Here is a 24606-nt window from a genome sequence, read left to right on the forward strand (position 1 = left end):
TCTCTTTTCCTGGGTATCTCACAAATCAAAAATTTAGTGACCTATCCCTCCACTGAATGACTGAAAGTGCCGCTCAGTCATGTTTGACTCTTTGTGACCCCAAGGGCTGTAGCCCACCAGGCTTCTCTGTCCATTAAATTATCTAGATAAGAATACTAGAGTGGGTTGCCATACCCTTCTCCAGGAAATCTTCTCAACCCAGGAATTGAACCTGGGTCTCCTGCACTTCAGGCAGACACTTTACCATCTGAGCCACCAGGGAAGCCCCTCCACTACCATATCTAATTTTCCTTCAAAATTTAATGACACTGCTTCTCATTTTTCATAATGAAAAATGTGAGCGCAGCCTCCCTCCCTCTTTTCACACCCCAGTATAATTCCTACTGATTCTAAGTTCTAAATGTGTCTTGAATTTCTTCTTTTCACCCTACTATGGCCTTCAGAATTCATTGTTTTCTGGATCACTGAAATAACCTGTTTCCTCCCCCAAATTCACACTGTGCACAGCTGCCAGCATAACCTATTTGTAATAAACATGTGATCCTATCTTTGGCATAATTTACAATCTTCCGTGACTTCGGTGTTCTCAAGTTGGTCTCAGTTACTTACCATGGCATAGAAGGTACTAAAATCAGTCTCTGTTGCAGTCATACCAAGTAATGTGCAATCTTCTGTTTATCAGCCATCCATCCCTCCAGTCACCCAGTTTTCTTGGCCACGTTATTAACTCCTCATCTTTCAGAATCCAGGTCGACTCTTCTGTCTCCCAGGAAACTTGCAAGCAAATTGTTTCCTTTGTTATATCCCCATTCAATGTACTTTATTATTACACATATTACACTGTATTGCAATAATTTATCGGTTGTCCCAATTAGTCTATGAATTCCTTCTGAGATAAATTCCTACCTCTTTAGCCACAGTATCAGGCATGGTGCCAATTATAGAAGCTACTTAACACCTATCAAACAAATGAATGTTGACTTCTACCTTTGAAAGTGACTCCTACTTTCCACCACCACTATCTTCTACATCTATCTTCTTACACACTCTTCTGCCTCCAGTCCACTGACCTTCCTGATGACACCTAAATTCTCTCTGAAGCACAATTCTGATCATGTCCTGCTTAACCTCAGAAACTTCCTATTGCTGTCAGGCCTGCCTCATCTTCCCTCCTGCTCCAGCGGTTCATAGCAACCCATTGATTTTTCAAAGTGATAGGTGAGCTCCAACCTAATTACAAAACTGAGCAGGACTAGAGGCAGGCATTACCCAACCAGCCTCAACTCTAACGTTCAATCATCTAATGAAGTTCATTAGCATCAGACACCCAAATCCAACTAGGATCTGATGGTATTGGTGATAGCCACAAGATTCCCACATTACTCAGTTACTGCCCTCCCATTTCGCTTCTACGGAAAACTGTTTCTCCATTTTATAGCAGTTGTGAACTGGGGGCTGGGTGGGGATGGAGAAATGACTTTAAGGGGAACACTGTCTATAGAGATTTTAAAACAACAATGGAACAGACTAAAGGTCAGTCTGCTTTTTATAATCATCATGAGCCACGAACCCTGTACAAAGTCAGTAATAAAAAAATACTCCTCCCTACCAAGACAGACCAGCACCCCCAACCTCTCATTGACAAAGCACTACTATTCAGGCACCACCCCCTTCTGAAACCTTTAACCAGCCCCCAAACAGAATTAACCACCTCTTCCTAAATCCTTAATACACATCTGAATCTCCTACAAGATTGTAAGCATGTTAAGGGGACCTCATCTTCAACCTCCAGCATGAACACTTACCCTTCTAGCCAGCTCCCCTTCCGCAGTTTGCCTCAGTTGTGGAGTAAGGTCCTCAGTGAGTGAAATGCACCCACTCCCATTTAATCTATGTTGCTGGATGAAACCATCATGCCTTACACACATCCCTTAGACCAGACTAACTGCATATAGTATATAATTTGAATATAAAGGCTGGCATTCACAGAACACCGTAATCTGGACCTAATTTTAATTCCTACTACTTCAAACTACTTATACTTGGTACATTTCTGCCTATTACAGGAATGTCTTTTTTGTGTTACAGTACTTTGTGTCTAACTTACCTATCTGCTAAACTCAGAAAGAAACAAAAGGAAATTCAGTCCTGCTTCAGAGCTATATATGCAACAGACACTCAGTTCTACTGAATAAAACTAGGAACAAGTAAGACATAAAAGAGTAGAATAAACTTTTATTATGCAGCATTTTATTTTTTTAAAAAAATTACCTTCATGGAATACATTTTCACATTAGAAATTCCCAGTGGGAAAACAGCAACTTATCACTAATAATTTTATATTTGTGGACAGATTATTTTAGGACAAGGAAAATAAACACATTTGAGGATTAAGTCTTGGTTTAGAATCTGTAACAATTTGAAACATCTATAAAGGGAACTCTTCCCTAAATGGAACTTCTCTACATTCAGAAACTCTCCAGGCTCTTCTTCCTAGGATTTAGAAATCAGTAATGTGAAATATCAGCATTTCTAATTTTCAAATTTCCCGAAGACATGTAACCCTCAGTAACTGGTATCAACTGAACAGAGGGGGCGGTTTACAGAAACTAAACACTGCCTAATTTTCTGCAGTCTTTACTTATGAATTAAGTCTTTCCCTTTCTCCATCATCCTAGAACAAATATAGACGTTTGATCAGATATCCAGAGTAATAAAGCTGAATTCCCTTTAAGAGTTTGATAAATTAAAAGGCAAAAAGCTCATATATATAGTTCAGTTATACTATGAGACTTGTGAAAAGCTGAGACACTCCATTAGCTCCCCAGAATACAGAATTCAGTCTTATAATTTCTTAAGATACAACTTCTCTCAAATCTTTCTTCAAAGATTAAATTCTAAAAACAATCAGGTGATTAGGAGAAGAGGTTTGTCTCACCAATGTTTTTCCTTCTTATTGTGAGTTGAAATGGCATGACAGAGCAGAGGCAAGGAGGTGTACAATCAATTCTCAAGGTATTAAGTCTAAAAGGTCAGAGTTTCCACAGCATAGCCACAGCTTTGCAGATGCCCACGTCATGATAGTTGAAGTAACAGAGCCCAGCAAAGGTGAAAGCTGAGAGCACCAAAAGGCCTGTCTTGGCAGCTTTCTGCACTGCATCCCCGTGAACATAGTCAGTAACAACTTGTCCAATGCCCCTGAAGGAAAAAAAAAAAAATCACAGTACAAATGAAAAGCCGCAAGTGATGTTAGGTTAGAAAGCTATTCAGTTAACTTGGCTGCAAAAAATAATCAGTCAAGGTCAAAATGCAATTCATGGTAACAAGTGCGTGCTAAGTTGCTTCAGTCACGTCCAACTCTTTGCTATCCTATAGACTATAGCCCAGTAGGCTCCTCTGTCCACGGGATTCTCCAGGCAAGAATACCAGAGTGGGTTGCCATTTCCTTCTCCAGGGGATCGTCCTGACCCAGGAATCAAACCCAGGTCTCTTAAGTCTCCTGCAGTGGCAGGCAGGTACTTTACCACTTGTGCCACCTGGGAAGCCCACAGTAACAAGAATCATAACCAAAATGAAGGAAACAAATGTTTTCTAACAATATAATAAAGATACCTTCCTATTCTTCAGATTCAATTTCCCAGAGTCATTTATATGAGACAGTAACTAATTCCTACTCTATCTACAAAAACTTGTTTTTTTTAAAAAACAAAACAAATGACCTATAGAGTTTTTCATTAATTCAAAAAGAATTTATTAAGCAGACTATTATGTGCTAGAATCTGTTACAGATGTTGAGAATACCACAAATTAAGACAGCATTACTACCCTATGGAACAAACATTCCAGTGAAGAGAAAGAAAAAGTACATAGGTGCTATGAAGGAATATTTTAGAAAGGATGGCTTGAATGCAAGAAACATTCCAAACAAAAGGAACAATGACCTTGGTATCTTTGAGGAACAGTAAAAAGGTTATGTGGCTGAGAATAGGGAAATCAGAAGGCAGGCACAGATCACATAGGGTATGAAAGTCATAACAAGGAGTCTGAATTTTATTTGAAACACAATGGGAAACCACAGATGTGCTTTAAGTAGGAAGTGACCTAACTTTACTTTTTTAAAGTAACAGTTCTATTGAGATATAATTCAAGTACCATAAAATTAAAATTAATAATTTTGTGGCTTTTGGAATACTCAGAGTTGTGCAACATCATCACTGTTTAATTGCAGAACATTTTCATCAAAACAAACCCTGTACGCTTCAGCCCATTACCCAATCACTAATTTGTTTTCTGTCTCTACAGATTTGCTTATTTGGGACATTTCATATAAATGAAAGCATACAACATGTGGCCTTGTCTTGAGTTTTTTTCACTTAGCATAGTATTTTCACAGTTCAGACATGTAGCATGGATAAGCACTTCAAACCTTTGTATAGTCAAATAATACTCCTTTGTAAACATATATTTTATTTATTTAGCTGTTCATTGACACATCTGGATGATTTTGCCTTTGGGGCTATTATAACAACACTGCTCTGAACACTAGCTACAAGGTTTTGTGTGGATGGGGACATATGCTTTCACTTTCAGTAGGTATACACCTTAAAGTGAAACTGTTGTGTCAGATGGCAACTCTCTATTGTTAACTCATATTATAACTCTTTGTTGTAAAAACTTGTTACACCTGCCAAACTATTTTCCAAAGTAGCTGCAATGTTTTACATTCCCAGCAGAGATATATGAGGATTCTAACTTCGTGACCCTTGTAATAGTCCATCTTTTTGATTACAGGTGTAATCAATGAGTAGGTGTATGGTGGTATCTCAGCGTGGTTCTGATTTGCATTTCTCTAATAACAAACACATTTTTTCATGTGCCTTTTGCCATTTCCATATCTTCTTTAGATAAATGTTAATTTTACCCTATAAAAAGGTCATTTTGGCTGTATGTGGCGAATGGGCCATGCAGGTAGAAGGGCAACAAGAACAAAAATAGAGAACTAGTTAGGAAGCAACTGAAGCAGCTGAGGCAAGGCTGCTGGCTTAACCTGCTAGGGTGGTGACAGTGAAGGTATCATGAAGTGACAATGTTTTGAGGAGAGAACTAACAGAAAGAGCTGATGGACTGGTGGCGGGGATTTAAGACAAAAAGTAGTATTTAGAATGACTCCTAGGATTTTTGGTTTGAGCAACAAAACTTAATCGAATTACTGAAGAACAGGAGAGAAAAAGCTTTTGAGGAGAAATTGAGAGATTTGAGGGGAAGAGTGATTTGGGGCAATATTACATTGGGGATGTCTACTAGATATCTAAGTGGACAACTGGAAATACTAAGTCTGCAGTTCAGGAAAAGAGGTCCATCTGAAAAAAAAAAAAGAGGTCTATCTGAACTCACCTGGGGGGAAGTGTGTAGACAGATAAATTTAAGAAAGCCAAGAATGAGCCCAGGGTTCAGACCTTTATTATTCAGAGGAGGTGCTGACTGAGGAGACTGAGAAGGTATATAGAGCTGGTAGGGTGGAAGAAAACAAGGTAAGTATGGTATCTAGGAAGCCAAAGAAAAATTACTTAAGGAGAGATCAGTCAATTAAGTTGAATACTGCCGAGTTCAAGTGGAGAACAAAGAATGGACAACTGGATTTGGAAAAATGAAGGTCTTTAGTGATTTTTGTTGAGAATGACTTCAGTTAAATAGTTGGGATAAAAAGCCCAATCAATGCAGGTTTTAAAAAACTGGATGCTAAAGAACTAGTTCACAATTACGGACAACTCTTTCAAGTCTTTTCTGTGTAAAAAAGAAGAGAGAATTAATAAGGTAACTGGAGAAGTCAAATGCAATTTTTAACATGTATGACTTTAGGACTTCCCTGGTGGTCCAATGGTTAAGACTCCACACTTCCACTACAGGGCACATGGGCTTGATCGCTGGTTAGGGAATTAAGATTACATACACCACACAGCACAGTAAAAAAAAAAAAGCATGACTTCAGATTTATCTCTTATTCTGATTTTTCATCAATTTAGATTGATCTTCTTCTAAGAAACACACATTAGAGAAATCCTACTGTACTTGTGATCTAGTATTTCATGAGCAGCTGGGATCACTTACTGTGAAAGGTCTATCTGGTTGAAGGGTAATTCTCATAACCAATGCTTACTAAGTAAAAAAAACTAGGTAAGCAAACAACTCCTTCAATACTATCGAGAGAATGGCTCTGACAGATCACTTAGCGCCCCTGGGATTTGGTCCCCACGGCGGTTTAACAACAGGCTGGCTAAGACACTCCCTCAAGCCCTTTCAGTTCTCAGATCCAAAGACACCTCCCCACCCGCGACGGCATGTTGTCCTTACCGAACCACACAGACGGGCAGCTCTCAGAAGCGATGCTAAGCTCAAAAGCCTCTCAGACATGAAAAGGGAGACATCTAACAGGCACGTGGATACACAAATGTGGGCATATAAATAGTTTACATGTGTTTTATTGTTCTCTTCAGATCTTCAGTATTTTGGGCAACTTCTCCCTCATATGCAACTGTGAGATAAGCTCACAGCAAATAAACTGCACAGACAAGGTAATATTTAAAGGACTGCTATACTTGCCAGTGACTGTGAAGAGTGAGGGTTGCAGCCAGAGAGTAGTCCATCGCAGAGCAAGGATTCAAATAAGCAGCTGGAATTAGGCCCAGGAGCAAAACACTGACAACCCTCTCACCAGTCCAGTGGAGAGATGCAGCCTTGGAACCAGCTATAGAAAGGAAGGACGAGATTCCAAAGAGTTTCAGTGGAAATACACTTCTCAGTATTTCCCACAAACTAACCCAAACTAACAGAACAGCAAACAGTATGCATTTAAGATTTAACTCTGAGCATAAAGTGGGTAAGAGAAAGGAGGTAAATGAGAAAGATGCAATCTCCCTTCTCTGAAGTCTTTCAGCATAGGGTTTCTCAAAGCCTACATATAGTAATAGAGATCCACTCTGATTAGAGGCAAGAAGATGGATGAAATATCTATGCAGAATTACCAACCCTGGACTTCACTGTAATAAACAGATATAGATACCTCAGGTAACACCTGAGGAATTCCTTTAAAACATCAATCTTATTTACACCTAATCTTTCTAAGTAATATTAAAAATCCTCTCGAAAGAAAATTAAGCCTGTCAATTCAAAGAGAAGCACAGTTCTAATGTCAACTTTTAAGATCATGGTTCTTCTTCTGTTCTGTTACTTATAAATAGCCCAATATAGAGAAGGAACACGAAACTTTCTTTTAAACAAGTAAAAATAAAATGGGCTTTAAACATCTCTCTGAAAGCCTCTTCTTTTTTTGGGGGGGGGTTTACATACCCCTTTGGGAATGTTTTATTAATGATGGAGTTACTTCCTGGAAAAATGCACATAGATACACATGTTACAAACTATGTACACAACCTTGAGGACTTCCCTTCGGTCCCATGCACCACAAGTTAAAATCGCTCTACTAAATCTAACTGAACAAAGCAAAGTTCATCAACACAACCTTTTCAAAGATAAAATAATTCTAAATAGCAGAAAAACTATACTTGCTTAATTATTCATAACTCAGATGTGGCTTTCACGTGACAGACTTAAGAACCAAAAGTCTTTATCTCTATAAAACACTGATGTTTCCAGACTTTAAAAATGAAAATAGTTACCTCATTATTCACTTATGGATTTTCTAAGACTTAATAATACCTAAATAGTATTCATCCAAGAAATAACATGATTTTAATAGCAACCTAAATAAAAACAAGCATGTTATTATAGCTATAAATATGCAAGATTTTTAAAATTGTCTGCTATTCTAAATTATTCAGATCTGGCTCCTCTCCAATAAATAAAGGTAACTAAACTACATTGAACAAATTCCCCCTACAGAGCTATTTTCTTTTAAGAAACTTAAAAAATTTTTAAAGACTTAGACCAGAAGGTTCTGTATAAGTGGAAATGGCATCATTCAACCATGCTAGCATTGCGTGCCCAAAAGTGTAGACTAGGTCTTCACTCGACAGAGCTGGACACAACAGTTCCCCTCAGAGAGAGCAAGCCCTGCCAAAGACATGATAATCGGCCCAGACAAAGGCACATACCATGGTGGCTGGGTGACAGGTGAATGTGCTGTGTTCCACACCATCCTTGGGCAGGTCGGTCCTGGAGAAATGCTGAGACAAGAGCTGGTCTGACCACTGGGGTTCGGAGGAACAGAGCTGAGGAAAGAGACATCAAGGGAATCATAAGCACCTTCCCTGTAATGGGATTGAGACTTTCTAAATGACCAGAGATAAGCTGCTGCTGCTGCTCAACTGCTTCAGTCATGGCTGACTCCATGTGACCCTATGGACTGCAGCCCACCAGACTCCTCTGTCCATGGGATTCTCATTGCCATGCCCTCCTCCAGGGGATCTTGCCAACCCAGGGATCGAACCCAGGTCTCCTGCATTGCAGGCCAATTCTTTACCACTGAGCCACCAAGGAAGACCCACAGGTAAGCTACTTAACCCCAAAGAGGGAATAACCATCTAATCTGTAAAATGTGGACAGCATCTACTTCACTGGCTTGCTATGAGACTAGACTAAGCAGCCATGGAAAGACTGATAAATCAATGAGCACTTCTGCAAAAAGGGCTTCACTCTGACCAATTCTTAAAAATTAATTATGGCTCTTTTATCCTCTCATTCATCTACTCATCCAACAAACTTTTACTACACACAAAATTATGCTCTGCACAACAGCAAGAGAGATAAAGACAAAGTCTTTGTCTTCAAGTATTTCAGCCTAGCTTGGGAAATACCACTTTCTTTTTCAAGATCAATGTTCTGTGCTTGCACTCTTGAACTCATCCCTTTCTGTCCTCTTATAGATCTTGTCTCTTGGTTGAAAACTAGGCAGACCTAAGAACACCCAAGCCTATCAATACCAGCTTTGAGATAATGGGCAATTAAGTTAAATAGGCTCTCCAAGACTCAATGTCCTCATTTGTAAAATGAAAACATTGGTATTTACTTCATAATACTCTGCTGAAAATTATATAATACATATAAGATGTTCAGCCTAAGTCCCACAATGTTATAAGCACTCAATAAAAGATAATTTCTCTCCTGTATCTTTAACCCCTCCTTTCTTCCTCCTGACCATTTTCCCTCAACTGATGTAATATACTTAACCCCTCCCTTCATCCTATGTCCTGTAATGCCCATGCACTCTTCCCCTCCTTTCTTATCTTTCTAAACATGCTTCTTTAAAGTGTTGTCTAAATCATGTTGACTTCCTCACTTCCCTAAAATTCTTCACGGCTTGCAACTTGTCCTTATCCCCACAAAGCTGCCTTCATGAATCACCAATGTTCTCATGTGGCCACATCCAACAGTCTTCAACTTATTGGGCTTTTCTGCACCATGAGGCACTGGTGCCCGCTTCTCCCTTCTTTTCTCTGACAGAACTCTCTTCAGCTTCTCCCTTTGATTCTCTGATCATTATATATCAGTCTCCTCCTGCATCTGCTCTTAAACGCTCATCCAGGAGTCGATCATCTGCCCTTTGCTCTCCTTGCTGCCTAGGCCCACCCCTAGACATTTTGTCCACTCAACTTCTAGAGCCTTTAGGTTGGTGACACTCAACTCTGTACCACCAGGCCTGATCTCTCGCCAGAATCTGGAAGTATGAGTACCTGCAAGCTCTCTCCCCTGAGGTACCCCACCTGGTCCTCAAACTTACTATGGCAAAAACTAAAATCACCCTTCAACTCGCTTTCTCATTCAAACTTGCCTCTCATTTGCATGTTCCTCCTTTTATTTAATGATATCCCAGTCACTCTTCAACCTAAACCAGAAATCTGGAAATCATGTAAGACTTCCCTTCTTGAATTTAGAAGCCAAATACCAAACCATACTGATATAACTCCTTAGCATTTCTTGAGACAATCTTCTCTTACGTATTACTTTCCAAGTTCGGGAGCTCACCATGCCTGCCTAGACTACTACAATAAGTGTCTCAATTCATCTCCTAACTTGGGTCTTAGCTTGTCCCATCTCCCATAATGGCTGTCAATAATATCACACAGTTACCAAGGTGGTAAATTTAACTGCAAATCTATGTCAAATCTTTCACCAGCTCCCCTTCACACAAAGAAAAATGCATATTCCACATCAAGACAAATTTTTCTGAGATTTGACTTCAGTTCACTTTTCCAAAACCAACTCATTCCTCACCGTGAGCTTCATGTTCTAATATCCAATTTGTCTTCTCTCACAAAAAGCAGTTTCTATGTCTTTCATCATTGCTTCTGCTCATCCCACTAGCTCTAACTGTAATGCCCTTCTTCCTGTGGCCTTCCTTACCCTCAAGACTCAATCAGGTACAGCTCCTTCAGGAAGTGAGACAGGATAATCCTTCCAAAACACAGAGCTAGTATAGTCTTCTGGATTGGCATACAACTTAGATACTGTGCTGCAGTTTCTGCTTCATGTCATATTATGCTTATATGAGTTTTTCCTGTAAAAATGGAAACTCTTTAAGGGTTGGAACTATGCTTTCTCACATTTTTAACCCATCATACTACAGTACCTTGTATAACACAAATGCCCCCTTAAATGATTATCGAAACGACCAATAGGTAAATTGGGACTTAGACACTGACACTCTTTTCTGCTTCAGGGTGGGAACATTCCAAAGACAGGGAATGCGGAGAAAAAGACAACTCGTGAACACAGCCGCAGCAGGACTATAACTTTCAGACTACCCCATCACCACGTCAGCCCAGAGCAGGGGAAATATGCACTCCGGCGGACATCTAGACCCGAAGACAACGCTAGTCATGCTGTGCCAAAGGAAAGGAGGGACTGACCCCCTGTTCAAAAGGTCTCACCGCCCAGCAGATGAATCCTAACCGCATCCCTTTCCCCGGCTGGAGGCTGTGCTAAGAACCTCCTGCTGCCCTCACCTCGCCCTTCTCTGGCGCCGCAAAGGACACTCAGCCTCCAGAGAGTCGCCATGTCGCTTCTGAAGGTTCAAGGTCAACCAGCAACCCGGAAGCAGTCACACGACAACATCCGCCCGCGAGGACGGAAGAAAACATGGAAAAGGAAAACGCCGCGTGAACCGGAAGTCGGGGTCGGCGGGCCCGCCGCACATGCGCAGATAACTCTTCGGAAGGTCGGTAACCGGACACAAGATGGCGGAGCTGGGTGAGGCGGACGAAGCCGAGTTGCAACGCCTGGTGGCGGCCGAACAGCAGAAAGCGCAGTTTACTGCACAGGTGCGGGGACGGGGACTAGTGTGAAGAGAAAGGAGGATGAAGTACAAGTCCCGGGCACTCGCGGAGCTCTGAACGCTGGCGGCGCAGGGCAGCCGCCCGCCACTCCGTGCTTGCTGCGCGTGGTTCTGCTCACTAAAGAAACGAGTCACTTCTGCCACTGGTGACCTGCAGTGCTCAGGTGCCCTGTGAGCATAGCGTAGGGGAAAGAGAAGGTGTAAAGCGAAGCAAAAAGGTTCGGGCGACCCAAGTGCACGGAAGCCTAGTTTGGTGGCGAGCTCTCTAGGCTGGCATTGGGAGGACCCAGCTTCTCATACTGCTCTGTCCCCTACAGGCCACGTGCCCCTAAACACAACACCCATCCACCGTTAGGTCTTGGTTTCATAGTTGCCTGTTGTCTCACAGGATGTCGATAATAATGTATTTGAAAACGATAGAGTAGTAGTATTTGGATGAAAGTGGGCCCTGAAGTAGTCAGTCTAGACTATTAGGTTAAAACAGGAGCTTCGGAGCATGGTTCCAGCCCCGGCCTTGACCTTTACTAACTGCGTGATTTTGGATTTGTTATTTACCGTGCCTCTTAAATGGAGGTGACAGTCATTCTTTAGGACCTCAAAAAGAATTGACGTACTACTTAGTACCCCAGCCTCCCGAAATAGTTAAGCCCTTGGTAAATGGTTACTCCCCGCGGGGAGTGGAGGTGGTGGGAAGGGGAGGGCTCTCGGAAGATAAGTGGCGAGAACCCTGGTTGGAAATCTTTGGATCCTGAACATTTTGAAAGCACACACATTTTCTGTGAGCATTTTTCTTTAGACTGGGTCCATAACCTTCATTGGATTCTCAACATATGTCCCTGACCCCCAAAAAGTTAACAACTTAAGAACTGCTAAGGAATAGTCTTAGAATGAGATGAGTGCAGTGGTTTGGGGGAATTAATTGGTACCATAGCTTTCCCAGCTTACATTGGTGTTAGTTTGGGAAAAAGTTATCAATTCTACCTGCAGTTTTACAATCTGATTAAGGACGTGACACAGAAAATAATGGTGCTCTCAAGGAGGTGATAATAAACTGGAAAAACCTTCAGGGAGGAGTATTGAGGGCCCAGTTAAATGCTGTGTGTGAACCTACCTCATTGAAACACATTGGTTGGGTGTTAAATAAGGGAGTGCCCTGAGTGACTGACAAAGAAACATGCATTAGGCCCAGCACTGGGGTGACTTGATCAAAAGTACCTATTTTTCAGTTACTGAGGAGGAGAAAAATAGACAAGGAAAGGATGAAAGTATTGTTGCAGGGTAGGAATGAGGAGTTGGACTGTATTGGTGACAAATTAGGAAGCGAGGAAAGAGTCAAAGAATGGTTTAGTCAGGTGACAGAAAATGAGAAAAATGGGAAGGAAATTCAGAGATAAAGCCTGTCAGCAGACCTCAAGTAGTTATTTTTTTTCTTTCCTCTTAGGTGCATCACTTCATGGAGCTATGTTGGGATAAATGTGTGGAGAAGCCAGGGAATCGCTTAGACTCTCGCACTGAAAATTGTCTGTCTAGCTGTGTGGACCGCTTCATTGACACTACTCTTGCTATCACCAGTCGGTTTGCCCAGATTGTACAGAAAGGAGGGCAGTAAGCCATCCCCTGGAAGAATGACACAAGCAGCAAAGGACTTATTAAGCAGACTGAAGGGCCAGTGGGGGAAGGTTGTCAGCCCTCTGTTAGGTTAACTTCAGGCTGTTACCAAGCCTGTTGGTGCTAAAAAGTAACAGATCAAATGTTCAAAGTGAAATTTATTTATTGGGAATTCAGAAACTCCATCTTGTATCACAACAATATATTCAATAAATGTGAATTCTCCAACTCTCTTTTTTAAAATCCCATTTTGGAATTTAATATATAGATCTCTGATTGGTAGGAACATTAGAAATAAATATGTTCCAAGGCCACTAGTTGTGCAAATGAGAGATCTTAGGTTTTAAAGAGCCATCCTAAGCCATATTTAAGGGGGTGGGAAGAACCATCAAAAGCCTTAGCCTTAAGGCATCAAAGAGAATTTGGGGTTGAGAAAGGTGAACAACAGAAAACAGCTTTATTGCTTATACATGACCAAGAAAAGGTAAACATGGCAAAAAACAAAACAGGCAAGATGTGTGTTCACTGGCAAAGAGGCCTGCTAGTATGAGAGGAAGAGAAAGTCAAGACCCAGACAGAATCAACTTCCTGGAGAAGCCCTGTTCCACTGGCCCATCTTCCTGAGTCTGTGCTTAGAATCAAAACTTTTAGAGCACAGAAACAATGCTTAAAAAAAAAAACCCAGGAGCTGAAAACTCCTTCCCACAAAGATTTCACTTGCTCCAAGAAGAAAACAAATGCTTTAGGTTAAGAGGTAGTAATTATAGACTGTTTTTCCCTACTTGGGCCCTTAATGTCAATGTTAAAAATATGCACCATGGAACATCAGCAGTTGAGTACCAAAGTACTAATATTTCAAATAAATATCCCAAAAGGTAGCACCTGCTTAGAGTCAAGGGCTAGGGAACCTCTGGCCAACTGTTTATGACTAAGCATTTTATTAGAAATCTGTTCTGTAAAGAGAACAATTTAATAGTTCAGAGCTACAAAATATTACCACCTCATGGAATGTTGTCAGTCTACTGCTGGTGTCACACACTGTCAGGCTACCATGAAGTATTTCTGTATTAGACATGGGGAAAGTAAGGCCAGGGAGGTTGACTTACCTGCTCCAAACCTCATAACCAATTAATGGCAGAACCAAGACCAAAAGTGAGCTTTCAAGATTTTTACTCAGCCCATGAAGTGACAGCCAGGAAAAAACAATGTCACTTGATCTGCCATAGTAAATATAATTCGTGTTCTGCCAGCTTTCTTCCAGCGAGTTTGGTTTCTTAAGAATTAATGTAGTAGGATCACCATATATAGCAAAGGGAAATAACAAGATCTCTGCTTGGCGCTTTAATCCAAAGGCAGACTAGGAAGAAATGGATATGTCCCTGAGAAGCCTACTTCATTTTGGAATCGATTCAACCTAGTTTCAAGGGAAATCTACAAGGTCATTAACTAAGAAATGCACAAGGAAGACAACATTTAAATGGCTGTTGCTGCCCTGAATCCTTTTCAGCACACGATGAGATAGCATGGCTGATGCCTAATTCTTCATTTGGTTGAGGACTTAACCAAGACATCTGAAGAAATAATTTTGAATACAAGTGCATTTAGGTAATAAACAGTGGAACTGGAAAACCTTTTACTATCCAATTACCCATGTTTAGGGGTATACTGAGTATAGCCACAGACCCTGTCCAGCAGGGAAATTTGACAAAAACCCCTAGTTTCTACCAATAACAGCTCTCTCAGGATGTTATCATGAATTAAAAATGTTCTTATGCTCATTTCCTTATTATGTAAACTGGACCACATCTGATAGGGCCAAAATACAGAAAAGATCAAAGCACCAAGGCTAAAGACAGTCAAGTTGTGGCACCTATTATATAATAGACAAGAGCAACAAGATATTCCCTCATCATACCATTCTATATAGCACTAGCTCAATCCATCTCTTGACCCCAGCCCTTGCTTTCCCCAAATTCAACACTGCAACTGGTATACCCAGGTCTTTACTGGATTGTTTTCTGGGTCCTTTAATTTGCTGCATATGCACTCTACCCTAAATGTCATTAATCACAAAAAATAATCTCTTCAAGAAACCTTCATAACAAAATAACAGATTCCCTATTAACAATAAGAGGATCAAGTTTAACAGGCCAAAATAGACAAGACGTCTGTCAGAACATATATAGATGGCACAGGACAGCTCTAACCTCAGGCCCTGTGCTGAGCAGTAGCATCACTGGTAAACCCCAAGGCGTAAGAACTGTAAATATCCAGAGTCATGCAGAAAACAAGAATGCTTTCTCATTTAGTCATCCTCTGAACTTTCGGCAGATCTTTCATCTGTAGCCACTTTCCAATTTGTGCGTTTGTTTGTCCTCTCCTGTGTTTCATTGTTAACTACAGGGATATGAGCTTTTTTCTCTCTCTTTTTCCTTTTGGTTTTCTTAGTGTCTCTTTCCTCACTTTCCTCAGAACTGCTGGATGCAGAATCATCTGATGGGGAAGTGTCACTTTCTGCCTCTAAGAATAAAGGAGATTTCTTGAGAGACTTTTTCCTGGATTTTTTCTTGCGTTTATGTGGTTGCTTCCTTTTCCTGGTACTAGAAGCCCCAGTTTCTTCTGAGAACTCGCTTGAGGAATCTGCTGTTATATCTGTGGCTTCCTTTTTGCTCTTCTTCTGTTTTTTGTGTGACTTTTTTTTCTGCTTTTTTTTGTGGGACTTCTTTGACTTCTTGTGTTTGTGAGATTCATGGGTAGATGATTTTACCTGGGGAGATGTTTTTTTCCCATTGGTAATATCTTGCTGATCACTACTAATAAAAAAGAAAAACTGCTTTACTGTAGAAAATATAAAGTGTATTTATATAATTTTTATATTCTGCTTTCTAGATGGGAAGTTGGGGTTAACATCTGAATTTTAAATCAAAGCTTTGATACAAGCGTACCATGAGACTTTATCACTGAGTTTTGTTTCCTCATTTTTAAAATGAAGATAAAAATTCTTATCTGCCATACTGAGTTACTATATAGGAAAACTGTATATAAAACCTACATGCTATAGATGAGCCAAATGTCAGTCAGGGAAAGGCAAAGTATCAGTCCTCTCCCAACTAAACTGCCTATTATTTCTCTGGTTATATTTTTAATGGCAAATGTCATATACTTCATAATAAATTAGGAATTTCATTTATAATTTAGACTTTGTACTAATCTTAGTTTCTATCTTTTTTCCAGTAAGCCTACTTGCCTTACCTGTCTGTTTCAAATTCTTCAGGGTATAACTCTTTATATCCACTGTGGCCCCATCTGTAAGATAATGTTTTATTATACATATTACTAAAGCAATGCATACATTTCTTAAAACTAAGACAAATTAGACTTACGAGTGTATACACACACAGACACATACAGAACAAAAAAAAGATATGGAAGAGCCAACACCACATTTATAGATCAGTAACTTGGTTACATTTTCCATACTATACACTTTCATTTCAGAAACAAAGGATTCCTTTATCCATTTGTAAGAAAACTTGCCATTCTCTTCCTTAAAACATTGAGGAACTCTTAATACTCTGCTTTTCAGCTGTGAAATATGTCTCCAAAAGCACTTCATAACATAATGCTGTCTACCTTGGGACAACTTTTTTAAATAAGTTAATTGAGGTATAATTCGTATACCATAAAATTCACCCATTTACAGTGTACGATTCAGTGGCTTTTAGCATATTCAGAGTTGTGCAATTCTGAATCACCACTATGATTTTAGAATATTTTCATCACCCCACACAAAAAAATCCATCAGCAGTTACTCCATTCCTCCATCTCCTACAGCCCATGGCAACCACTAATCTACTTTCTGTCTCTATAGAATCATATAATAAGTGGCCTTTTGTGTCTGACTTTTCTCACCTAGCACAAGGTTTTCAAGGTTCATCCATGTTCTAGCAGGTAACAGTACTTTATTCCATTTACTGCAAATAACATTGCATTACCATTCCATATACCACATCTTGTTTATCCATTCTTTAACTGACAGACATTTGGGTTTCCACTTTTTTGGCTATTATGAGTATGCTATGAACATTTCTGTAATAAGTTTTTGTGGGGATAATTTTTAAAAGTACACATTCTCAGGCCAAATATCACTAATGGTCATATGAATTTAGTCACAGACCTGTCTGGCATGTTAGCTTCATAATCATGTAACTTCTTGTTCCAGGATTTAGCCTTAAGAAAACCATCATCCAGTGCTCCACAAATTTCATTCTTTGGCCTCCAGTAATCTCTTTGACTTTCTTCATCAAAACCATCACTGCGCATCCGGCTATAAGAGAAAAGAGAAGAACTTTTAGATACAGAAGCAATCTGTAAGGTTACTTTATGGAATATCATGCACAAAACTCACTGAACAAGCTAAAAGGAGACCAAAACAACCTAATACTTTTTTTATAACCTGATACTTAATGTTAAAAATATATATCTTTTTAACATTATGTCCTCTCTTAATTGGTACAGTTATTCAATGAAAATATGATCATCACTACCCCTCCTACTGCAAAGTACAGACAAAATAACTTTTGGGACTGGGGCATGTTATACTTCACTCACTGATTCTGAAGGAAGCAGACCAATAATCACAGCTGGGGACACCTCCAACTGCCCCAGTGATTTTGAGATACACTCCCTTCCCTAACACCAGCTCCTACTGTAATTAGATCACAGTAACAGTGGTAGCAAGGTGTAACCCATGAATATGTTAGAGTAGAAAAACAGTTATGAACTACTAATCTAGCCTGTGCCTACAAAATCCCACTAACAAGTCACTAAGCCAGCTAAGAGGTTATCAAAAATGTTTTAGGGCCTCCTACATGCCTATGAGGCATGGTTGCAGCTGCAGGACTATAATGGGAAATGAGCAATCAAAAAACTGCCCCTAAAGAAATTATGTTTTAAAGACTTATTCATCATGACAGGCATTAATAGTCCACTCCAAAAGAACAGTATTTTGTTCTGGGATGTTACTAGGAATTGAATAACCAACACAAAACAAATCATCATCTGCACTAAGTACTTCCAAATTTTCAAAGAACCATCCTCAGAAAGAAAACAGACTGAAATGGTCTTTATTTTTATGCTGAGACCTTGCCATATTTACCATGGATACCCTGGATACTTTCTTGGGGAAAGCTGTTCACAGAGTCAGTCGCTCCGAAGCCCACACGCTCAGCAGGCACACTCCTTAATCTCTCACTGTTACTAACTGTGCCCGAGTGGCTTTAGAAATCAGCGCTGCTGACTTTACAGTCATTTTTCACACAACAGCTCTACAGCAATAGGCATATGAGGCCCAGGAGATGTTCCCAACACTCTGACATTCCTACACCTCCACAGGTAAGACAACTAAGCCTACATAATCCTTTATACTCACAGTCAAATTATTAAGAAGGTAATGTGAAAGGCTGTGTGACTAAGACAGTGAATAGATAAGGTAAAGAAAAGGGAGAGAGAGGAGGAAAGACTAATAAGGGAAAGGTGTGAATGATCAGCTAAGTGACCATAAGATACCTATAGAAAATCTTAAGTCAAAAGCCATCAGGTAAGGTCAGAATCCATAGAATCCTTAACGTTTACAATTGTTCAAGGCAGAATTTTTAAGTTCTCCATTCCAAGTAAGTACAAAGAGTGGGGCTATATGCATCGTAGCCAATACCTGTATGCTTGGGTCAAGATTTATGAAAAAGGAAAGTCTTAAAAGACTCACAGAACTGAATTCATCTATCTTTAGCACACCATCATGTTTTTAAACAAAAGCTGATGATTCTGAATGAGATGAGAATATTTTGGTTCTCAGAGGTGCAACTTCACCTTGAACTGCTGGGTAACATTTTCCTTTTGGTCCCCCGGTAAGCATCATCCATCTGTTTTTCCAGTTCTCTTATTTTCCACATATCTGATTCCTCCTGTATCTGGATTTTTAAAAAAATGAAAGAAAAAAAAATAAGTTACTAGAACTTCCCTGGTGGCACTGTGGATAAGAATCTACGTGCCTATGAAGAGGACACAGGTTTGATCCCTAGTCTGGGAAGATTTCACATGCCGCACAGCAACTGAGCCCTTGTGCCACAACTACTGAGCCCGCACTCCAGAGCCTGAAAGCACCAACTACTGAGCCCGCGTGCTGTGCACCCAGACCCTGTGCTCTGCAACAAAAGAGGCCACCAAAGTGAGAAGCCCATACAGTGAGTAGTCCCTGTATAGGCAATAAAGCCGAGTTCAGCCAATAAATAAAATTATTTTTAAAAAATAAGTTAATAAAAATAACACTTTACATCACAGAAAAGTAACTGAAAATAAAGTCTGCACTAGTTATTGGATTACAAACTGTGTTTTGATCAGGAACCTGGGAAACAAATTCTGGTTGCTCTAGAGTGCTTGAACAATCCAATCCAGTAAAACTCAATTATGTAGAATTCTGCAGCAACAAAAGAGCTCTTTAACCCCTGCATAGATACACTCATCACCTTATTAACCAAGTAAAAATGATAATCCCTTATGTTTCTAAAATGCTTTATGATTTTAATTGTATAATCTCTATTGAATTTTAAGCAATCTTAACAAGGAAAGCAAAAAGAAAAAAGGTACTATTACTACATTTTACTGAGAAGAAACAAAAGCTCATAGATTTTTACCAAAGTCAAAAAGCTAATAAAGACTGGCCTTTCAACTTTCTAGGCTACGTCTCTTTTCACAACATAGTAATTTTTGTTAAAAACAAAGCAAAACAAAACAAATAGCATGAGAACTGTTAGAGAATTTCCTGAAAAGCAGAGTACAGCTGCACAAAGGACAATCAGCTATTTCTAAGCCCTCCTGTAATATTCTGTTAAGTTTGCCCTCGATTTACCTTTTTAATCACTGCTTTCACATATAAGCTTACCATCCAACTAGGGGAGGTTTAAAGCAATTGCAGAGGCTGCTTATGTAACAGTTACACCCTCACTCACAATCAAAATATCAGGGGATATGACAGTAATAACATCTGCGATCTAACTAGGAGTTGAATTTTTTCATACTGTTCAAGAGAACATACTGGTCAGAGCAAACATCTTCTTCCAACAACACAAAAGACAGCTCTACACATGGACATCACCAAATGGTCAATACCGAAATCAGATTGATTATATTCTTTGCAGCCAACGATGGAGAAGCTCTTTACAGTCAGAAAAAACAAGACCAGGAGCTGACTGTGGCTCAGATCATGAACTCCTTATTGCCAAATTCAGACTTAGAGAAAGTAGGGAAAACCACTAGGCCATTCAGGTATGATCTAAATCAAATTCCCTTACACCTATACAGTGGAAGTGACAAATAGATTCAAGGGATTAGATCTAATAGACAGAATGCCTGAAGAACTATGGATGGAGGTTCCTAACAATTGTACAAGAGGTGATAATCAAAACCAACCCCAAGAAGAAGAAATGCAAAAAGGTAAAATGGTTGTCTGAGAAGACCTTACAAATAGCTGAGAAAAGAAGAGAAACAAAAGGCAAACGAAAAAAGGAGAGATATATCCATCTGAACGCAGACTTCCAAAAAATAGCAACGAGAGTTAAGAAAGCCTTTCGCCGTGATCAATGCAAAGAAATAGAGGAAAACAACGGAATAGGAAAGACTAGAGATCTCTTCAAAATTAGAGATACCAAGGGAATATTTCATGCAAAGATGAATCCAATAAAGGACAGAAACAGTATGGACCTAACAGAAGCAGAGGATATTAAGAAGAGGTGGCAAGAATAAACAGAGGAACTAAACAAAAAAGATCTTCATGACCCAGAAAACCATGATGGTGTGATCACTCACCTAGAGCCAGACATCCTGGAATGTGAAGTCAAGTGGGCCTTCACTATGAACAAAGCTAGAGGAGGTGACGGAATTCCAACTGAGCTATTTCAAGTCCTAAAAGATGATGTTGTGAAAGTGCTGCACTCAATATGCCAGCAAATTTGGAAAACTCAGCCGTGGCCACAGGACTGGAAAAGGTCATTTTCATTCCAATCCCCAAGAAAGGAAATGCCAAAGAATGCTCAAACTACAGCACAATTGCACTCATCTCACAGGCTAGCAAAAGTAATGCTCAAAATTCTCTAAGCTAGACTTCAACAGTGTGTGAACCAAAGCTTCCAGATGTTCAAACTAGATTTAGAAAAGGCAGAAGAACCAGAGATCAAATTGCCAACATCTTTTGGATCACAGAAAAAGCAAAAGGATTCCAGAAGAATATCTATTCCTGCTTCATTACTACTCTAAAGCCTTTGTGCGGATCATAACAAACTGTGGAAAATTCTTAAAGAGATGCGGATACCAGACCACCCTACCTGCCTCCTGAGAAATCTGTCTGCAGGTCAAGAACCAACAGTTAGAATCAGACATGGAACAAAATACTGGTTCCAAATTGGGAAAGGAGTACTTCAAGGCTACATATTGTCACTATGCTTATTATTTTTATGCAGAGTACATCATATGAAATGCCAAGCTGGATAAAGCACAAGCTGGAATCAAGACTGCAGGGAGAAATATCAATAACCTCAGATACACAGATGACACCACCCTTATGGGAGAAATCAAAGAGGAACTAAAGAGCCTCTTGATGAAAGTCAAAGAGGAGAGTGAAAAAGTTGGCTTAAAACTTAACATTTAAAAAACGAAGATCATGGCATCTGGTCCCATCACTTCACAGCAAATAGATGGGGAAACAGTGGAAACAGTGGTTGACTTTATTTTTTGGGGCTCCAAAATCACTGCAGATAGTGACAGCAGTCATGAAATTCAAAGATGCTTGCTCCTTGGAAGAAAAGTTAAGACAAACCTAGACAGCATATTTAAAAGCAGAGACATTACTTTACCAACAAAGGTCCATCTAGTCAGAGCTATGATCTTTCCAGTGGTCATGTATGGATGTGAGAGTTGGACCATAAAGAAACCTGAGCACCAAAGAATTGATGTTTTTGAACTGTGGTGTTGGAGAAGACTCTTGTGAGTCCCTTGGACTGCAAGGAGATCAAACCAGTCAATCCTAAAGGATATCAGTCCTGACTGTTCATTGGAAGGACTGATGCTGAAGCTCCAATACTTTGGCCACCTGATGCAAAGAGTTGATTCACTGGAAAAGACCCTGATGCTGGGAAAAACTGAAGGCAGAAAGAGAAGGGGAAGACAGAGGATGAGATGGTTGGGTGGCATCACCAACTCAATGGACATGAGTTTCAGCAAGTTCCAGCAGTTGGTGATAGACAGGGAAGCCTGGCATGATGCCATCCATGGGGTTGCAGAGTTGGACACAACTGAGAAATTGAACTGATACAGGAGATGTACACAGTTCACCAAAGACAACTAAAGTTTTGACCTCATCTGCTCTCATGAACTCTTATCACTTCTTGCATCAGTAACCCTGAAACCTTTATATCCAGCCTCAATTTTTCTCCTTTCCTCCAAGTCTAAGTTGCCAACTGTCTGGATATCCTATAAGCACCTTACCATCAACATGTTCAAAACCAAATTAATTACCTTTCCCATCATATCTCTTATTTTATTCCCTATCTCAATTAACTGCATCATCATCATTCACCCAGTCACACAAGGTGGTTATATTTGATTCAAAAATTATCACTATCATCCAATCAATCATCAAGTTCCATGAACTCTATTCCCTAAATTCTTCATCTTCATCCCTTCTGTCACTGTTTTCATGTGAATCCCTCATCATCTCTCACCTGAAATACTGCAACTGTCTCCTAACTGGCCTCTCTACTATTTCAACCCATCTGATCTATACCCTCCTCAGCTAACAAATCATCTTTCTAAAATATAAATACAGTCATCTCAAACCTTGCTTAAAAATATTTAATGGTTTCTTTATTGCCTACAGGAAAAAATCTCCAGGCATCATAATCCAACTCTAATTAACCACTCAAGCCTCATCTTCTGCCATTACCTCTCAAATTCTCTACTTTATGGATGCATACAATTTCTTACCCTAAGTGCTTCATGCTCCTTCCTATATGCTACTACATGATGTTCCCTCTGTGCTAAATGATCTTTAACATGTGATAAACTTGAACATGTTCATCAAGAACTAGTTCAAATACCACCCATTCTGTGAAGCCTTTCCCAATTTCCCAAGGCGGATTTCATTATTCCTTCCTCAGTGGATGAAAGCACTTTGTGTTTGTCTACATTATAATACTTACCAAATTATATTTTAACTATCTATTTTATGTCTCTTCCCACTGTACCAAAATAACACCAAGCACACTGTTTGCCCTCCTTAAGCATGAAGAATAACTAAGGTGTATCTCTAACCTTATTGTGAGCATCTGTGTGCCGGATGACATTTCTCAGGAGGACTTTCCCCAAAGGAACTCGGGACATTCTTCAACCTGAAATGAATCAAGTAACATTTAATAATTTAATATGTTATCTTTTATCACTATGCTATAATGAAGCATGAGATAAAGAAAAGATCACTGAACTAGAAGTCAGTGGTCCTGAGGAATAGTTTTTCCTTCACCATTAAAAGGGGGAAACACCTGTCCACACTAATGTGAGGATGAAAATAATGTACATTGGGGTTCTTTGAAACTGCACCAAATTCAGTGCTTTCAAAAGCACCATTTTATTTAATCCTTAAAATAACTGTTTTATGAGGCAAGTACCGTCATTTCTTTCCTGTAGATGACATTCCCTTAAAGCCATACCTGGCCCCAAGCCACACAGTCCATGGCAAAGTTCAGATTAGAAATCAATTCCCGAATCTCCAAATTAGTTTGCAGTTAAACACCTAGATTTAAGAGCGTCAGGGACACAAATGTCAACAGTAACAAAAACTGACGCCTAAAAACATCAACTGCAGAGATGCCCTACACTGCTTCATTCAAGGGAATTTTATGTTCCATTTTGTCCAGAAGCCTCCAAAAAATAAACGACAGAGATATTCACGTGTGTAGCTATCAGGGGCTTTGGGCAACCACCCCACCGCTCACTCACCCCTCGATCCTGAGGAAATCAGGCATCTTGTTAGTCTGAGACGAAGAACCACTCCATTACAAGATCTCCTCCGACCCAGGAAGCCAAGGAGTCAGGGCTCAAAGGCAGCTCTGCAGCTTCACCCGAGTCCTTCGTGAAAACGCAGCCTTCCCACCGGTTATTCCGCCCTCACCCGTGGCCCAGGTCAAGGCCGCCGTTCCCTCAGCCCAGGCCGACAGGCAGATTTCTCTCCGGACTGAGGCCGGGGGCTGCTCCGGCGCGGAATCCGGGCGGCCGGGTTGGCTGGGGCATTCCCCGCTCACTTTCCTCTGGGACGATCCCGGGGGTTGGGTTTCACTCCCCAAAAAGGGATAAGGACGCTTTGGACGGGTACGACCCTCGACTGGGCCCCAAGATGTATCTAGAGTGACTGAAGGGGGGTTGGGGGCGGGGAGGCTTCCAAGTGGCAGACAGAGAAACTAGCCCTATCTTCGTCACCGGAACCCTTGCCCCCCAGCGGCCACGGAGCTTCTGCTAACCTTCCTTCCAAACACCCTCCCCACACAAACACACACAAACACACCCATACCGTGCGCCGCAGGTTCGCGTGGCGGGGTTGGGGGGAGGAAGCTCTCTAGGAGAAGAGAGAGCTGACTTCCCTTCCAGGCCGGAAGTGGTGCTCA

General features: G+C 40.3%; 3 protein-coding genes across 8 annotated transcripts; 1 reads left to right on the forward strand and 2 right to left on the reverse strand.

The window, feature by feature from the left end:
* Nucleotides 1–2215: 2215 nt before the first annotated feature.
* On the reverse strand, nt 2216–11072 carry SDHD (succinate dehydrogenase complex subunit D). 2 transcript variants are annotated; one of them, XM_020882233.2, is made up of 4 exons: nt 10962–11072; nt 8112–8228; nt 6601–6745; nt 2216–3198 (listed from the first exon to the last, which is right to left on the reverse strand). In XM_020882233.2, exons 1-4 carry the CDS (start codon nt 11011–11013, stop codon nt 3033–3035), a joined length of 480 nt encoding a protein of 159 aa, XP_020737892.2. In that variant the 5' UTR covers nt 11014–11072; the 3' UTR covers nt 2216–3032. The 2 variants fall into 2 exon arrangements, with proteins under 2 accessions (XP_020737892.2, XP_020737893.2); XM_020882234.2 differs by lacking the exon at nt 6601–6745.
* A 71-nt stretch (nt 11073–11143) lies between these two features.
* Nucleotides 11144–13126, forward strand: TIMM8B (translocase of inner mitochondrial membrane 8 homolog B). Its single transcript, XM_020882235.2, has 2 exons — nt 11144–11276; nt 12732–13126. The coding sequence occupies exons 1-2, from the start codon at nt 11193–11195 to the stop codon at nt 12897–12899; spliced, it is 252 nt and encodes an 83-aa protein (XP_020737894.1). The 5' UTR covers nt 11144–11192; the 3' UTR covers nt 12900–13126.
* A 210-nt stretch (nt 13127–13336) lies between these two features.
* On the reverse strand, nt 13337–24600 carry NKAPD1 (NKAP domain containing 1). 5 transcript variants are annotated; one of them, XM_020882226.2, is made up of 7 exons: nt 24513–24531; nt 23945–24060; nt 23261–23337; nt 18767–18867; nt 17076–17225; nt 16151–16204; nt 13337–15711 (listed from the first exon to the last, which is right to left on the reverse strand). In XM_020882226.2, exons 3-7 carry the CDS (start codon nt 23327–23329, stop codon nt 15204–15206), a joined length of 882 nt encoding a protein of 293 aa, XP_020737885.1. In that variant the 5' UTR covers nt 23330–23337; nt 23945–24060; nt 24513–24531; the 3' UTR covers nt 13337–15203. The 5 variants fall into 5 exon arrangements, with proteins under 5 accessions (XP_020737885.1, XP_020737887.1, XP_020737889.1 ...); XM_020882228.2 differs by lacking the exon at nt 23945–24060 and having other exon boundaries at nt 24513–24600; XM_020882230.2 differs by having other exon boundaries at nt 13337–15708; nt 23945–24535.
* Nucleotides 24601–24606: the final 6 nt, after the last annotated feature.

This window comes from Odocoileus virginianus, chromosome 10 (genome assembly GCF_023699985.2).
Source record: "Odocoileus virginianus isolate 20LAN1187 ecotype Illinois chromosome 10, Ovbor_1.2, whole genome shotgun sequence".
Classification (NCBI taxonomy): domain Eukaryota; kingdom Metazoa; phylum Chordata; class Mammalia; order Artiodactyla; family Cervidae; genus Odocoileus; species Odocoileus virginianus.

Coding starts and splice junctions, on each gene's coding strand:
- TIMM8B (XM_020882235.2), top strand. CDS start 11,193: ATGGCGGAGCTGGGTGAGGCGGACGAAGCCGAGTTGCAACGCCTGGTG. Junction 11,277..12,731: donor AAGCGCAGTTTACTGCACAG/GTGCGGGGACGG, acceptor CTTTCCTCTTAG/GTGCATCACTTCATGGAGCT.
- SDHD (XM_020882233.2), bottom strand. CDS start 11,013: ATGGCGACTCTCTGGAGGCTGAGTGTCCTTTGCGGCGCCAGAGAAGGG. Junction 8,229..10,961: donor CGGCGCCAGAGAAGGGCGAG/GTGAGGGCAGCA, acceptor CTCTTTCCTCAG/CTCTGTTCCTCCGAACCCCA. Junction 3,199..6,600: donor CTCACTCTTCACAGTCACTG/GCAAGTATAGCA, acceptor TTTTTCCTTCAG/GGGCATTGGACAAGTTGTTA.
- NKAPD1 (XM_020882228.2), bottom strand. CDS start 23,329: ATGTCCCGAGTTCCTTTGGGGAAAGTCCTCCTGAGAAATGTCATCCGG. Junction 18,868..23,260: donor ACACAGATGCTCACAATAAG/GTTAGAGATACA, acceptor TTAAAAATCCAG/ATACAGGAGGAATCAGATAT. Junction 16,205..17,075: donor GAAGCTAACATGCCAGACAG/GTCTGTGACTAA, acceptor ATTATCTTACAG/ATGGGGCCACAGTGGATATA.